General features: G+C 43.1%; 1 protein-coding gene across 4 annotated transcripts in view; it reads right to left on the reverse strand.

The window, feature by feature from the left end:
* HECW1 (HECT, C2 and WW domain containing E3 ubiquitin protein ligase 1) overlaps positions 1-16850 on the reverse strand; it is a 443378-nt gene that overhangs the window by 5577 nt on the left and 420951 nt on the right. For all 4 annotated transcript variants that reach the window (XM_043873248.1, XM_043873250.1, XM_043873249.1 and 1 more), the window contains 3 exons: positions 11357-11503; positions 9646-9760; positions 5171-5369 (listed from right to left, as the gene is read on the reverse strand). In XM_043873248.1, the coding sequence (XP_043729183.1) occupies positions 5171-5369; positions 9646-9760; positions 11357-11503 (461 nt within the window). The remainder of the gene's footprint in view (positions 1-5170; positions 5370-9645; positions 9761-11356; positions 11504-16850) is intronic.

A 16850-nucleotide genomic window follows, 5' to 3' on the forward strand; every position in this document is an offset into this window, starting at 1 on the left:
ATGCAAACACAGTTGCAATCATGATTTTAGGAACCGTGTACCCCTTGTGAGGACTTCAGACTCTTGGCTTTTTCCACCTGCCTGCTGGCAAATGAACTGTCCTCATCTCATATTTGTGCAGATGACATTTTGGAACTCCATTGGATCTGATCAGTTGTGCTGGGTCAAACTGCACTCTGTTGGTATTATCCTGGGGTTCCAGCATTTTGAGATCATGCTGGATTTGGATTGTAATCCATCACAGTATTATCTGTGATACTTCTAATCCATGTCATCTACACAATTCATCTCCCTGTCTCCTCAGTGTTTTCCAAGTTTTTGATCAAAAGGTGAACCAAGATAGGGCTGAAGTCAGTCTTGCTTCTCTGCAGTAGAGACCACTTTAAGGTTGGTTCAGAGTAAATATTATAACAAAAAGGGGCAGCGTCACTACCCACTGTAGCTGGCTGTATAGCCAGTTGTGAGGTCAGTTATTTAAGTTGTGTCTTTTTTGCTTTTTTTTTCCCTTTTCTGGACACACCACCTGGCTTTCGGGACCTTACTTTCCTGACCAGGGATCGAACTCATGTCCCCTGCAGTGGAAGTGTGGAGTCTTAATCACTAGAATGCCTAGGGAAGTCCCCATGTCTCCTTTTCATGTCATCTTCCTCCACTTCCCAACTACAGCTTCAGTCACCAGGCAGGTTCTCACTCTATCACTGCTAAATCTACTCTTTTCCAAATTTGTCAACAACCTCTTGATTCCCCTATCCAGAGGTGCATTCTCTATGCCCACCTCCCTAAGCTCATTGAAAGCATTTGACAGCTCTTCCTACGAACATCTCTCTCCCTTGACTTCTGGACAATTTCTCAGTGGCTGTCAGTTTATCACAGGGACTCCCAATGGCTCCCTCATGCCTCCTTTGTAGCCCATCAGCCTAAAGAGCAGGGCTTCAGGCACCATGGATACTTGGAGCTTGATGACTTTTCACTAGGAGGGACTGTCCTGTGTCTTGTAGGTATTTAGCAGCATCCTTGGTCTCTCCCTGATAGAGGCCAGAAGAACCCCCACCCAAAAACCAAAAATGTCTCCAGACATTGCTAAATGTCCCCTGGGGAGACAAAATTACCTTTCCTGCCTCCACCCTCTCAAACCATTGCTATAGAGTAAGCCAAAACCAGGTCTCCACCTCCATCCTGGGCTTGGGCTCAGTTTACCCCTGCAGTGAAACATGTTCATATTAGAATTTTAGTACAGTTCACCTGCCCCTGACTCATAATTCTGGTTTTCTTGTCCATGCTTGAAATGTAACCCCCTAAGCTTTCGTCCTCTCCTTTACTCTATTTCCAAACTGCCTGTGCTGTGTCCACCCTGACCAGCTCCCAAGTCTTCTTTCCTTCCAAGCTTTTCCTTTCCAAGTTTCACAGTGAGGAAACTCTCCCATCTCTTGGTCTGGCCTACAAGCCCTAGCGTTCTCGCCCTCATGAGTGGAGACAGCCATTGTTCACCTGGCTGCATTCTGAGCTGTGGATGGATGAATACTTTTTTCACTCCCCATTGCCAATTCTAGATCATTACTTTTCAATTTTTGATCAAAAATTTCTGCTCCCCTGAATCTCATGCCATTTAGGTAAATTTTTTCTTCAAACTGCAGGTTTTGTTTGGCATTTTATTTTAACAAATAGGACAGGGTAGAAAATAGAGACTACTACCTATAGATAATAAGGATGAGCTACAGTGGCTCAGGGGTAAAGAATCTGCCTGCCAATGCAGGAGACGTGGGCTCAATCCCTGGGTCGGGAAGATCCCCTGGAGAAGGAAATGGCAACCCACTCCAGTATCCTTGCCTGGAAAACCCCATGGACAGAGGAGCCTGATGGGTTACAGTCCGAGGGTTCACAAAAGAGTCAGACATGACTTAACGACTAAGCACCAACTGTTTTGAAGAACTAGTATTTCAGATACATACTCAGGAGTATGCCTGCTTTTACTAGGTTGGGGCGTAAAGGGACCCTCTCTCTGTGTGAAGCACGTGTGACCATCAGTGATCTAGATTTACCTTCTGCACCTTCTGACCTCCTGAGGAACACATTTGTTAACATTTCTGGTAATTGGCTTAAATGTTTTTCACTTCAGATCTTCCCACCATACTGTGTAGTTTCTGAGTCCACATGGCTGACTGTTCAGAGCCCTGGGCTGCCAGCTCCTTGCCCTTAGCCCTAGTGACCATCTCATCCCGCCTATGCTCCAGTGACGGTGATTTATGAAGTTTCTTCACCAGGCTCTGTAAAACTATAAACCCAGCCGCAGAGTCTTTGTTCTAACTCCCACACACTCTAGAGGGCAAGGACTTGGACTGATGCACGGCTTTGTGTGACGCTATTTGGCTCCCTCATCTAGGAGGCCAGCTGCCTTTCTGGAGGGAAGATCTGAGGAGAAGGCAGCCTAGAATATCTCTCCTCAGAGTGCGGGCAGTGCACCTGAGGCTCACAGTCTCTGGAGAGCCCTGGATCACCCCGTGGGTGCTTGGCTGTCCTGCTTGCCTGGGCTTTTGCCACCTGCCACATGGCCTGGCCAGGTCTTTCTGAACTACCATTCTAGGAATTCAGAGGCTATTTCTTTCTCTCCACCCTAGGTGACACTTTCCAGGTTCCTGAATCTTCAGAAGATATTAGACTAGTTGGGGGTTCATACTCAGAGGGTCACTTTCACTGTCCTCTTGGAGGCCTCTCAGCACTTCCTAGGGCCGTTTTGCCCCAGGATGAAGACTCTGCTTCCCCCAGGAACCCTCTCTGGGGCTTGAAGCACAGCAACGTTTTTAGGGATGCCTTAGCCCAGAAGGTCAGTGTTGTTCTTGTTGCACAGTCATGTCTGACTCTTCTGAGACCCCATAGACTGTAGCCTGTCAGACTCCTCTGTCCCTGGGATTTTCCAGGCAAGAGTACTAGAGTGGGCTGCCATTTCCTTTTCATAAGGATGCCCACTCTATTAGTTCTCTGTGTGGGTTGATAGGATTAACACAAATCTCAAAGCTTCCCAGAGCATATATGTAATTAAACTCAATTTCTGACCTCAGTGACAAAAGCAACGACTTCTGTTTCCTAAATAATAGTACAGACTCCTCAACGGGGTCTTCTCTCTGTGGCTCACCAAACTTGCTCTCTCAACCATGTCCCCTGCAAATGTCATGTTAGACACCTTGTCTTCCATGCCTGCTTGGCGCTCCTTCCTGAACACAGCTGACCTTTCCACCTCCAGGCCTTGCTCTTGCTGTTGCTCCAGGCTGGAATCCCCTCTGCCCTTCCTTGCCCCTCTTGGCTCATCTGAATGCCAGCTTCTCTGTGACATCTTCTCCTGTCAATTCAGTCAGGATTAGGTCTCTGTCCTACAACCTCATAGCATCCCTGCTTTTACTGTCTCTTCTTTGCTCGCCTCTGATTCCAACTGGGGTTGTAACTACTCACCATCTGGCTCTGTTCCTCCCTAGACTCAGCCCCTCTGGGCAGGTGCATTGTGTAGCTCCCTTATCCCCGTCCACGTGCACACCAAGGTGCTCAGTCTGGGAGTAGGATATCACCAGATGTGACTCAAACTCACGTCTTTAAAGTAAAAGCAAAATGCTTCCAAAGAACCTAATACTTCAAACCTATCATTAAACTCAACAAATGGAAATCTTGCCTTTTGAGCCTGATTTTCTTGCCAGACTTCATTTAGGAGGCTTAGCTGTCAGCAGAACCATGCAAATGAGCACTGAGGGTCTGCTGATCTAACTGGGTGAAGACAGGGCTGAAAAGCGCCCCAAGGCTTCAGGCTGTTATTAACCAGCTGGGCGTGTGCTGTTTCCTGGGCCTCCTGTGCTCATCATGAATTATCTCCAGGATGCTATAAAGTCTGGGAAAGCTAGATAAAAATTATAGTTCAATAAATCCTGGCACAAAAGGGATTAGCAAAACATCTCAGAGGCCAAGTAGAAACAGAGCTGAATTAAATATGAATCTTCTCTTACAATTAAAAAATATCATAGAAGAGAGTAATGTGGATCGATCTTTTCTTCTATTTGCTGAGCAGGATTTATGACTTTAGTAGCTACACAGAAGCTTCTCTTTAGTGCTCCTTATTTCACTGAGCAGGAAAATAGGCCATCCAAAGTGGCACAGAAAGCATGGAGGAAGTGTTGGGATGAAAACTCATAGTGCAGGGAAACGATATTGTTAAACTGCCTGGAGCTCTAGTGCCTCCTTTTCTGCACTATCGCACAATAATTTCCTTGATAGTTTACTGTATAGAAGCCACTGTAGAGACCCAAGATACATATGGTTTTGTCTGCACATGTTTTAAAACATAGTGGAAAAACACAATATGTATACAACTCCCCATGTATCAAGTGATATGCCCTAGTGAGACAGGCTGGGACCATTTATGTCAATACTTGCACCTGGATGAACATCTCCTGGAGCAACAGAACACAAAGAAACTAAAAATAACTGCAATATGCACAGCTGGGGGGTGAATATGAACAATAAGACACAAAAAGGCCAAAACCCAATTGCCATTTCTGAGGTGCTGAGAGCAAAAGTGGGGGACGGCACACAGTACTACCAAGGGGGTGGGCAGACCACCTAAGCCATTGCTCCAGCCTGACCCCACCCATCAGCCCCCACCCCCATGCCATTTAAGGGACCAGCTCACTCCCCCTGGTGGAGTGAGCAAAGGGACCTGTTACTTGTTCTCACTTTATGCTGCAGCAGGAGCCTCTGCCTGAATTTCTCATCTAGTCTCTTTCTATAGATTTCTAGTCTCTTTCTATAATTTATATAGGTTAAAGAGTCCAAGAACCTTGGTCAGTAACAACAGAAGTGCAGACTCAGTGCTGGAAGGGCCACTTTGGGCTTCAAGCCTCTGGGCATCCCCCTTCCTTCAGGCAAGACATTCCTCTTTAAATTAAATTGGGCCACATATGACTGACCCACGGACCATGAAACCAATAACCCCAATACCATCAGTGATCAAAAAATGACCTACATGCATTTCCCTGAGACTTCTCCCCCACACCTTTCACTAATGACTCAGAACAATACACTGGGCAGCAGGAAAGAATTCCATCCCTACGGATGATCGCTCAAGCTCAAATAACACAGCATACTTGGCCTTCTTCAGCAGGTTTCCTGAAGGTGGGTGGGAGCTCCATACCTGGGGAGAGATGTAATTTTCCCCCATTTTTCTATGCAGAAACGCCGAAGCCCATTGCTTCCTCGCAGGGCTGCGAAGCCTTCGTAGGGCACACTTGATGTTCCTGTGACGAACTGCAGTAATCTGAGTCTCTGCTCGTTGTTGAAACGCTCCACCGCAGCCCAGAACCAGCGGATCACGAGATGCCCATCATGATAACCTAAGTGGAAGCAGGAGGGAGACGAAGAGGATGCGGAGAGGGGAGCAGGGGTGGGGGAAGATGAAATATACATCAGATGTGCTAAGAACTCAACAGCTGCTCTAGATCTGCTCATTTCTCTGGTGGTGGCCTTCAGGTAGGTCTGAAACAATTTGTGTAACTGAGTCAAGTTAGAAAACAAAAGTCAATTGAGAAAAGAGGCATTTTACAAAAAGGTTTTATGTTCTCAGGGATGTCCTCAGAGATGTCTGCTTTCTATTTAAACAACTGGGCCCCCAGGAGTCACTTTCCTGCCTGAGATAAATGTACACAACAAGTAGTGTGATCTGGCAGAGATGTTTGGGGCTCTGAAGGGACAAAACCTCTATGAATAGGATATTTCCTCATACTGTCTTTGTTCTGATGTCTTAGCTCTTGGTAACCAGGTACTGTGGGAGCATCTAGGACGTAAGAAAGGTGAACGTCAATCTTGGTGAACGGAAGATGCTGGGCCCTCCCCGCAGCCCTTGATGCCCTTAGAGCTTCTGTGTTCTGACCAGCCCTGGGCTGAGAGGAGTTGGGCCCATGGAAGAAGTATGGGGCCCCACAGGAGAGTACGGAAACCAGGCTTGGAGCAATCACTGAAGGAAAATGATAGACTGCAAGTGCACCAAGGACTCAAAGATGAAGAAGGAAGCCTGGGCTGGGGCAGAAAGAAGGACAGCTTCATCAAACGGAAGGTGTAACTCACTTCAGAGGTGTGAGTTAAGCATGTGAAGGCTTGTGTGAGTGGAGGAGGGGTTATAGTGATGAGAACGAAGAATAAATATGCAGGGAACAGCAAGCTGACTAGACCAGCAGAGAGCGGCTGCTGCTGAGGACTGAGGGACCTTACTGGGGGCTTAGAGGCCCTGATAGCTAGGCAGAGACACTGTGACCTGATGCCTTAGGTTGGCGGCTTTCCTTCCAAGCCAGCAAGGGCCTAGCGGTTCCACAGAGGTTTCCTCCTACATGGCTGAGTATGTCGGGGAGACAAGAGGGCCTGAGATGGTGGGCTCCTGGCTCACCCTCTATCATTTCGTCTCTGCAATATTTTATGTGAGGAAAGGGTTTTGAGCGTAAAAAATCTTTCAAAGACCTCTTCTCTAAGGGACAAGGAGCTTGCTTGTTTTGCGGGTTGGTAAACAGCCTCATGAAAAGAATGTTTCAGGAAGACTGGTTTGGCAGCATGAAGGTGAAGCATTAGGAGGAGTTAGACATTGGATTTGGAGAGATGACAGAACTGTTACAACAAATCAGGATGGAGGTGAGCAGGGCTTCAGTTCTACAGGAAGCAGGACACACTTTCCTGGCAGCACGTGACCCAGCTCCAGAGCTGGCCTGTGGTTGGCGGTGTTCCCTGGTACACACCTATGCTGAGTTACACCAGAGATGACCTGGAGGTTACTGTCGCCTGAAGGGAAGTCCAGGTTGGAAACAGAGGGTAGGGAGTTGGGGGGAAGGCATGGACTAGAACCTACTCTGCACATGTACTGAAATAAGGCCAAGTTTTTTGTAGTCTTCAAAAGTGATATTATTTTATATTTATATTGTCACTACATACTCATCTCACACGCTAGTAAAGTAATGCTCAAAATTCTCCAAGCCAGGCTTCAGCAATATGTGAACCGTGAACTTCCAGATGTTCAAGCTGGATTTAGAAAAGGCAGAGGAACCAGAGATTAAATTGCCAACATATGCTGGATCATCAAAAAAGCAAGAGAGTTCCAGAAAAACATCTATTTCTGCTTTATTGACTATGCCAAAGCCTTTGACTGTGTAGATCACAACAAACTGTGGAAAATTCTGAAAGAGATGGGAATAACAGACCACCTGACCTGCCTCTTAAGAAATCTGTATGCAGGTCAGGAAGCAACAGTTAGAATTGGACATGGAACAACAGATTGGTTCCAAATAGGAAAAGGAGTACGTCAAGGCTGCATATTGTCACCGTGCTTATTTAATTTATATGCAGAGTACATCATGAGAAATGCTGGGCTGGATGAAACACAAGCTGGAATCAACATTGCCAGGAGAAATATGAATAACCTCAGATATGCAGATGACACCACCCTCATGGCAGAAAGTGAAGAAGAAGTAAAGAGCCTCTTGATGAAAGTGAAAGAGGAGAGTGAAAAAGTTGGCTTAAAGCTCAACATTCAGGAAACTAAGATCATAGCATGCGGTTCCATCACTTCATGGAAGATAGATGGGGAAACAGTGGCTGACTTTATTTTGGGGGGCTCCAAAATCACTGCAGATGGTGACTGCAGCCATGAAATTAAAAGATGCTTACTCCTTGGAAGGAAAGTTATGACCAACCTAGATAACATATTAAAAAGTAGAGACATTACTTTGTCAACAAAGGTCCGTCTAGTCAAGGCTATGGTTTTTCCAGTATTCATGTATGGATGTGAGAGTTGGATGATAAAGAAATAATTGATGCTTTTGAAATGTGGTGTTGGAGAAGACTCTTGGGAGAGAGTCCCTTGGACTGCAAGGAGATCCAACCAGTCCATCCTAAAGGAGATCAGTCCTGAGTGTTCATTGGAAGGACTGATGCTAAAGGTGAATACTTTAATGATGTTAAAGGTGAATACTTTGGCCACCTGATGTGAAGAGCTGACTCATTGGAAAAGACCCTCATGCTGGGAAAGATTGAAGGCAGGAGGAGGAGGGGACGACTGAGGATGAGATGGTTGGATGGCATCACTGACTCAATGCACGTGAGTTTAGGTAAACTCCAGGAGTTGGTGATGGACAGGGAGGCCTGGGGTGCTGTGGTCCATGGGTTCGCAAAGAGTTGGACGTGACTGAGGGACTGAACTGAACATAAGGAATATATATATATATGAATATGAATATTATTCAGCCATAAAAAGGAATGAAACACTCATACTATAACACAAACAAACCTTACTAAGTGAAAGAAGCCAGACCCCAAAGGCCAAACAGTATAATTCTCTTTATATGAAATATCCAGCATGGGTACTCCGCGTAGACCCATGGCTGCTGGCTGCTGGGGATGGGGAGTGGGGAGAGGAATGGGGAGCAACTGCTTCACAGGTCCTGGGTTTTCCCTTGGGGACAAAGAAAATGTTTTGGAACTAGTGAGAGGGGATGGTTGTACCACATCTGCAATGCACTAAATACTGCTGCGATTTTCCCTTTAAAATGGTTTTTTTTTTTTTAACTTTTTACTTTATATTGGGGGGTAGCCGATTAACAATACTGTGATAGTTTCAGGTGGATAAGTAAGGGACTCAGCCATACACATACATGTATCCATTCTCCCTCAGACTCCCCTCCCATCCAGGCTGCCACATAAGTGAGCAGAGTTCCCTGTGCTGTATAGTAGGTCCTTGTTGGTTACCCATTTGAAATATAGCAGAGTGTACATATTGATCCCAAACTTTCTCACCATCTCTTCTCCCCATTCTTCCCCCCTGACAACCATAAATTCGTCCTCTAAGTCTGTGAGTCTGTTTCTTTTTTGTAAATAAGTTCATTTGTATTTCTTCTTAGGTTCCGCATATAAGGGATGTTATGTGATATTTCTCCTTCTCTGTCTGACTTACTTCACTCAGCATGACAATCTCTAGGTCTATCCATGTTGCTGCAAATGGCATTATTTCATTCTTTTTAATGGCTGAGTAATATTCCATTGTCTCTATGTAACACACCTTCTTTATCCATTTCACTGTTGATGGACGTCTAGGTTGGTTCCATGTCTTGGCTATTGTAAGCAGTGCTACAATGAACACAGAGGTGCTTGTATCTTTTTGGACCATGTTTTTCTCTGGATATATGCCCAGGAGTAGAATTGCAGGATCATATGGTAACTCTATTTTTAGCTCTTTTAGGGAACCTCCATACTGTTCTCCATAGTGGCTATACTGAGTTGAATTCCCACCAACAGTGTAGGAGGGTTCCCTTGTCTCCATACCCTCTCCAGCATTTATTGTTTGTGGATTTAAAATGGTTAATTTTAACCATATACTCAATATCTTATAATAACCTGTATTGGAGGAGGATGTGAAAATATATAATTTATATACATATGAATGAAAAACTTTGCTGCATACCTGAAACTAACAGAATATTGTAGATCAACTATATTTCAAAAAAAAAAATGATAAAATGTAACAGAAAAGAAATGGTTAATTTTCTTATGTCAATTTCAAATCAACCATGTTTTTTTAAGAAGTGATGGATTGTGTCTGTGGGAGCTGAGCCATCACAAGTCCCGCTCGCTCACCTCCCCGGTACTCGGCGTTGTTCCTCCAGTCGGCCAGGTCGATCTCCGCCGTGCCAGCGATCACCAGCTCCAGCTCCCTGGCATCGAACACGGAGACCAGCCTTGAGTCCACCACCTGAAATCCAAATTAAGCTTTAGCCTACAGACCCAGTGTTATCGAGAAGTTACATTCATCATTACCACTTCTGTGGGCTAAGCTGGGAAGCTGACCACTGTTCACAACCTTTTCCCCCCTTCCAATGTGTTATCATGTTTAAGTTAAAAACCATGACATTTTGAAGCACAATGCTTTAATGAACTGGGAACTCAAAAAAGGTCCCCTGCTTTTTGTTACCTCTGATATTTCCTCTTGGAATGATGTTATGAACCAGATTGACTTGACTTTCTGTAGTCACATTTAAATTTCCCAGTAACACTACATTTTAAAGGCAAAAAGTCCAATTTGCTTTGAAGTGATTCAGTAGCTATTAGTGCTATCACTTCACTTAAAAGGCATCCTTTCTTCCACATACAAACTAGGACTTGTTTCCTGGGAATGGACTTTATATATTAAAACAATTGTCAAAAAACAATTGTCTTTTTCTTCTCTTCTCCCCCTCACTTCTTCCCTCCCTCCTTCAAAGATCTGGGAGGACCTGCTTGATTAGAGGGTTCTGAGCTCTGGCTTTACATCTTGTTGCTGAATGTATGCAGTACCACTGAACACCTGCAGCAGACACCTCCTGTAATCACACCGGTGGACCAGCCAGTCACCCACTCCGATCTCCAGCAGAGCAGCAAAGAACACCTTCAAACACCCAAGCCCTTGTTTCTAAACTGGAAAAATTTAACTATGTCAAGTTTTGGTAAACAGGAAGCCTAGCACCTGTCAGTGTCCTCTTTTTTAAAAAATTATTATTGATCTCTGATGTTTTTTAAAAAACTTTTTTATTGAATGACATCTTATTTAAATTCTACAGTGCTTTATAATTTTCAAAACTTTCACATGTGATTTCATGCAGCTTATTTCATAAGTCGTTGTCCTGATTTAGCACCTCTGCATGGATTATGTGGCACAAAGTGACACCACAGGCATATCTCCTTTGATTGTGTTCTGCTTTATCACACTCTGCAGATATCGCATTTTTCACAAAGTGGAAGTTTGCAGCAACCCGAGGTCATGAGATGATGGGTAGTTTTTTTAGTAATAAAGTATTTTAAAAATAAGGTATGTACACTGGTTTTTTAGACATAATACTGTGGCACACTTGGTAGACTACAGTCTAGTATAAGCATAACTTCTTTGCACTAAGAATCTAAACAACTGATGTGACTCGCTTTACTGCGATAATGGCTTTATTGCTGAGGTCTGGAACTAAACCTGCAATATCTCAGAGATCTGCCTGTAAGAAAATAAAAAATCTAGCCAGAGTGGATAATTCCCTCCAGAGCCTTCACTTCATTCATTTTTATCTCACTGAATAAAAGAGGATGCAACACACACTCGTCTCGGCAGGACGGGCCATGTGTTTTCACCTATGGCTCAGCAGGGCCACGCTGATGCTGATTTTGTGAGACCACAAGAGCTGGGTTTCCCAGAGAACTCTGACCCCGCTCCCAATACCCTCAGGGGGGTCCTCCCCTGCATGCTGGTGAGTAGAGCTGAGCCCTTTTCCTGCCTCATTCTTCCTCTCCCTTCTCCTAACAAGCCGCCTGCTGGGCCGGGTCTCACCTCGTAGAAGCCCCGGACCAGTGCCTCAGTCTGCTGCACCACGCCGCGCTCCACCCGCCACCTCACCATCCTCTCGATGTACTCCTTCTTGTTCTTCTCGGTGACCTGCGTGTTGGCGCCTCCAGATTTTAACTCCCTCTCCGTTACCTTGTGGGGAAACAAAGATCATGATGATTGTTGACTTGCTTTACCTTCCAGTGAAACAGATCAGTTTTAAGAGGATGAACTCTTTGTAAAGAGTTCTCTTTACGCGAGTTCAGCATCATTACCTTCTTGATTCTTTCTCCTTTCCTGGAAGTTACTAGAAAGGCTCTGGTTGTTCTAAGTAGATACATCAGTACCTTAGAAAAGCTGCATTTTTGTTACATAAAGAGGAAGCATGTTTCTTAAACTTAAGAGGCATAACGGAAATAAAAGAAAAATGCCCCTGGTTACCCCTAAATGGACTAGAATGTCCTTAACTATACCCAAGTCCCAATTACATAACATTCTTAACAAACAAATCTTCCCCACCAACAGCAGATCATTGGCAAAAAAGAAATGGAGGGTGGGAGAGTGGTTTTGCAGTAGGTATAACAGTGATTGAAGGGCAACACCTCAACCTTGAGAAAGGAGAGAATGACGTTGCCACATAGTATGGAGATGCATGATTGTTAGGACAAGCTAACAAGAAAACTTATGATCTGTGCTTTACTGTTTTGAAAGGCAAGAAGGCAGGTAACATATTAGACACTGTGATCAAAAAGTGGTGGTGTTTGAAGGGGGAAGCATCAGTTATCTTAAATTTGCTTAAGGGGTTCACCTCAGTGCTCAGTGTGATTAACGTAAGAAAAGTGAGGCATAACTATACCTGTTATTGTTTAGTTGCTAAATCATGTCCAACTCTTTTGCAACCCCGTGGACTATAGCCTTCTAGGCTCCTCTATCCATGAGATTCTCCAGGCAAAAATACTGGAGTGGGTTGCTATTTCCTTCTCCAGGGGATATTCCTGATCCAGGTATCAAGCCTGTGTCTCCTGCATTGACAGGCAAATTCTTTACCACTGAGCCACTAGGGAAGACCATAGATGTACTTAGTTACTGATTAAAAATGCATGTATATATTTGATACTCATGGGCAAAGTACCCAAACAAAATAGTTTATAGAAGTCTGCTGATTACTTTCTTTGATCACTTGGGTGACTTTGGTAAATATGAAATATTGGTCAATTATAGCATAATAGTTACCAACCAAGATCCATATTCTTTGGAGCCTCTGGTTTTTACCTGCCCAGTTAGAGACTATTTCCTGACTCTAAGTATGTGATGTAACTAAGTTCTGGCCAATAACGTACAAGTGAGGGTGTTGTATGGCACTTTCATGAGGGCTCTTTAAAGAGCAGGGCTATTTCTCCTTTGTCCTGCTACTTCAGACATGGATGTGTTGGTTGGGGCGCCATACGCATCAAGGTTGTGGGCGCAGGGGGCCATTGTAGGGATTGCAGCCTTGGGTTGCCTGCCTCCACATTTTTATGTAAGAGAAAAATAAACTGTTAATTTAGGCATGGTCACTGGGTTTCTTCATTAACAGTTGAACTTAATCTTAGCTAACACACCGAGGAAAAGTCTGTGATGTCTCTCAGCTATATCTGTCTGTCTGCTCTTCACTCTGTAACTTGCCAACAGAAGGGCTGTGACTCAGTTTTCTAAAACCAAAATCATCACTCTTGGCAACCTCATTTGAAAAGAAGCAGGATCAGTTTAAGCTTAAACAGAAATACATTATTCTAGATCTATCAGTTCAGTTCAGTTCAGTCGCTCAGTTGTGTCCGACTTTTTGCGACACCATGAACAGCAGCACGCCAGGCCTCCCTGTCCATCACCAACTCCCGGAGTTTACTCAAACTCATGCCCATTGAGTCAGTGATGCCATCCAGCCATCTCATCCTCTGTCGTCCCCTTCTCCTCCTGCCCCCAATCCCTCCCAGCATCAGGGTCTTTTCCAATGAGTCAACTCTTCGCATGAGGTGGCCAAAGTTCTGGAGTTTCAGCTTCAGCCTCAGTCCTTCCAATGAACACCCAGGACTGATCTCCTTTAGGATGAACTGGTTGGGTCTCCTTGCAGTCCAAGGGACTCTCAAGAGTCTTCTCCAACACCATAGTTCAAAAGCATCAATTTTTCGGCGCTCAGCTTTCTTCACAGTCCAATTCTCACATCCATACATGACCACTGGAAAAACCATAGCCTTGACCAGATGGACCTTTGTTGGCAAAGTAATGTCTCTGCTTTTTAATATGCTATCTAGGTTGGTCATAACTTTCCTTCCAAGGAGTAAGCGTCTTTTAATTTCATGGCTGCAGTCACCATTTGCAGTGATTTTGGAGCCCAAAAAAATAAAGTCTGACACTGTTTCCACTGTTTCCCCATCTATTTCCCATGAGGTGATGGGACTAGATGCCATGATCTTAGTTTTCTGAATGTTAAGCTTTAAGCCAACTTTTTCACTCTCCTCTTTCACTTTCATCAAGAGGCTTTTCAGTTCCTCTTCACTCTCTGCCATAAGGGTGGTGTCATCTGCATATCTGAGGTTATTGATATTTCTCCCGGCAATCTTGATTCCAGCTTGTGCTTCTTCCAGCCCAGCGTTTCTCATGATGTACTCTGCATATAAGTTAAATAAGCAGGGTGACAATATACAGCCTTGATGTACTCTTTTTCCTATCTAGAATTATAACACATCCTTATTTTTATCACTGGGAATGTTTTCAACTTTCTCTGAATTGTTCAGTTCCTACCTTATACACACATGAAGGATTGCTCTTTTTAGTTTCAATGTTATTTTTTCCTCTAATTTTAATGCATTTAGTCATTTGCAATTTACTTGATTTCTTTTGAGTAGATAACATGTGTCCGTGGAAAAAAAAATTCAAGTGCTATAAAAAGCCATACAGTGAAAAACAAGTTTCTCTCCCCAAACAGTAGCATATTATACACACTGTTCATTATCATGGTCACATACACACCAAAGCTTTTTTATTTTAGTTAAAGATACACATTGGCCATTGTTTTATCTTGGTTTGTTGTTATTCAGTCGCTAAGTTGTGTCTTGACTTTTTGCAGCTCCGTGGACTGCAGCACACCAAGCTCCTCTGTCCTCCACCATCTCCTGGAGTTTGCTCAGATTCATGTCCATTGAGTCAGTGATGTTATCTAACCATCTTATCCTCTGCTGCCCCCTTCTCTTTTACCAGCATCAGAGTTTTTTCCAGTGGGTCGGTTCTTCACATCAGGTGGCCAAAGTATTGGAGCTTCAGGTTTGGCTTCAGTCTTTCCAATGAAACTCAGGGTTATTTCCTTCAGGATTATAACAGTTTAGACCTTATTCTTTTTTTGTTATTGTTATACTACCTGTCTGATTGTTTATGGTTTATATGTAAATGGATGGGCTGGGGTATCAGACCACATATCTTACTAGTCTACTATTTCATTGTGTGAATGGATTATAATTTATTTCATCAGTGTTCTACTGCTGAACATTTAGATTGCTTCAGATTTTTTTGTGGTGATCAACAATGCTGCAATGAAGATTGCTATCCATGAGTCATTTCAATTAGATGTGAACATATCTGTAGGTCAAATTTCTAGACGGAGATGCTGAGTCAAAGGCAGGTGCATTTAGAATGAGGATAGTTATCACAGGGTGCCTTTCATAGACAGTGAAACAAACTTCTGCTTCCTTCCACCTACACTCTTGTACAGAGTACCTGTTTCTCTCCACCATCTCCAAAATAGAATACTGCTAAGCTTTCTGATTCTTAATGTTCTCATGAGGGAAAATGGTATTTCATTCTATTTTAATTTATATTTTAAAAAAATTGTAAATGATGTTGAATATTTCCTTTCCCGGGAACTACCCATTTATATTCTTTGCTAATTTTCCATTGTGTTGTTGATCATTTCTTATTGATCTGCAGGATCTCTTCTTATATTGAAAGACACAGACTTTTGTCTGTGCTGTATGTTACAATGTAGCAAATATTATGTCATTTTTACTTTGTTCATGGTGTAGTTTTGACATGAGGTATTAAAAAAGTAATTTTAGTTGACTATGTCTATCTTTTATTTCATGACTTTGTCACATCTACAACAGCATTTCTTACTGTAACTTAAAAATAAAAATTCTTTCATTTTCATCCTTTTATTGTTCTTTCAAGCCCTCAGCTTTTTCACCCAAGTGAAATTAATTTAAGCATAATGAGTTAGGTTTGGGATCTAACTTAAGTTTTTTAAGATGGGTACCCATTTGTCTTAATCTATTTTGCTAAATAATTGTGCTTTTTTGTTTGTGTTTGTTTTACAAATTAACCCTACTCTAGGGCAAATGTAAAGGATGGGCTAAAAGTAGTCATGCAGAAAAAATAGTGTATCTTACACATTCATCTAGTACATGGGGGAGGACAGTTAAGTGAATCACATCCTCTTGAATATATTTAAATGCCCTCTCTAAAGATGTAAGAAAAAATAGTTTTTTCTCAAATGTGGAAAAGAGTATTCTTCAGAGGTATTTTTATGCAAAGACAATGCGTCAGAACACTAATATTTTCCAGGACCTGAACAAGATTCTTGATTGAGATGCGGGTGTTGGGTGGTCTGCAAGGTTCAGTGGGTAACTATCACCCATAGATTCAGCACACTGCCCACAGTCATGAAGGTACTTATAAGTATCCCAGCTTAATTCTTATAATATTCCATTACAAAAATTACACATGTCATAGGCTCTTGAATCTCTTGTAAGTGATGTTCAAAAAAACCTTAATTGTTAAATCTGCTCAGGTTATCAGGCTGGTCTGATAAAACTATAAGCCAGATGATTCAATGTTATATAAACACTGGAAGAAAAAAAATGGGAAGCTTCTCTTATTAAATACTATTGTGATACATACATTTTGGAGCAGTAAAACCTGGATGCTAGTGATAAAAAGTATTGTTGTAGTTGCACAGATAAGAGAAATATCTTTTTTTTTTTTTTAAGAGAAATATCTTACAGATATATCGCACACTTTACAAAAATGCTTTCTGATCCACTGTCACATTTGATTTTCAAAAAACTCTATAAACTAGATCCATGTCAAAACAAGAAAAAGAAGACATGAGTAACTTTAATAAAGGCTGCTGCTGCTGCTGCTAAGTCGCTTCAGTTGTGTCCAACTCTGTGCGACCCCACAGATGGCAGCTCACGAGGCCCCCCCATCCCTGGGATTCTCCAGGTAAGAACACTGGAGTGGGTTGCCATTTCTTTCTCCAATGCATGAAAGTGAAAAGTGAAAGTGAAGACGCTCAGTCATGTCCGACTCTTAGTGACACCATGGACTGCAGCCTACCAGGCTCCTCCGTCCATGAGATTTTCCAGGCAAGAGTACTGGAGTGGGTTGCCATTGTCTTCTCAAGACAGTAGTCCTCAAAGAACTGTATTTTGAACAAATGACAGTCCTTGCTTTTAAATACAAAATCCCA

Source organism: Cervus elaphus, chromosome 18 (assembly GCF_910594005.1).
Source record: "Cervus elaphus chromosome 18, mCerEla1.1, whole genome shotgun sequence".
NCBI classification, from domain to species: Eukaryota; Metazoa; Chordata; class Mammalia; order Artiodactyla; family Cervidae; genus Cervus; species Cervus elaphus.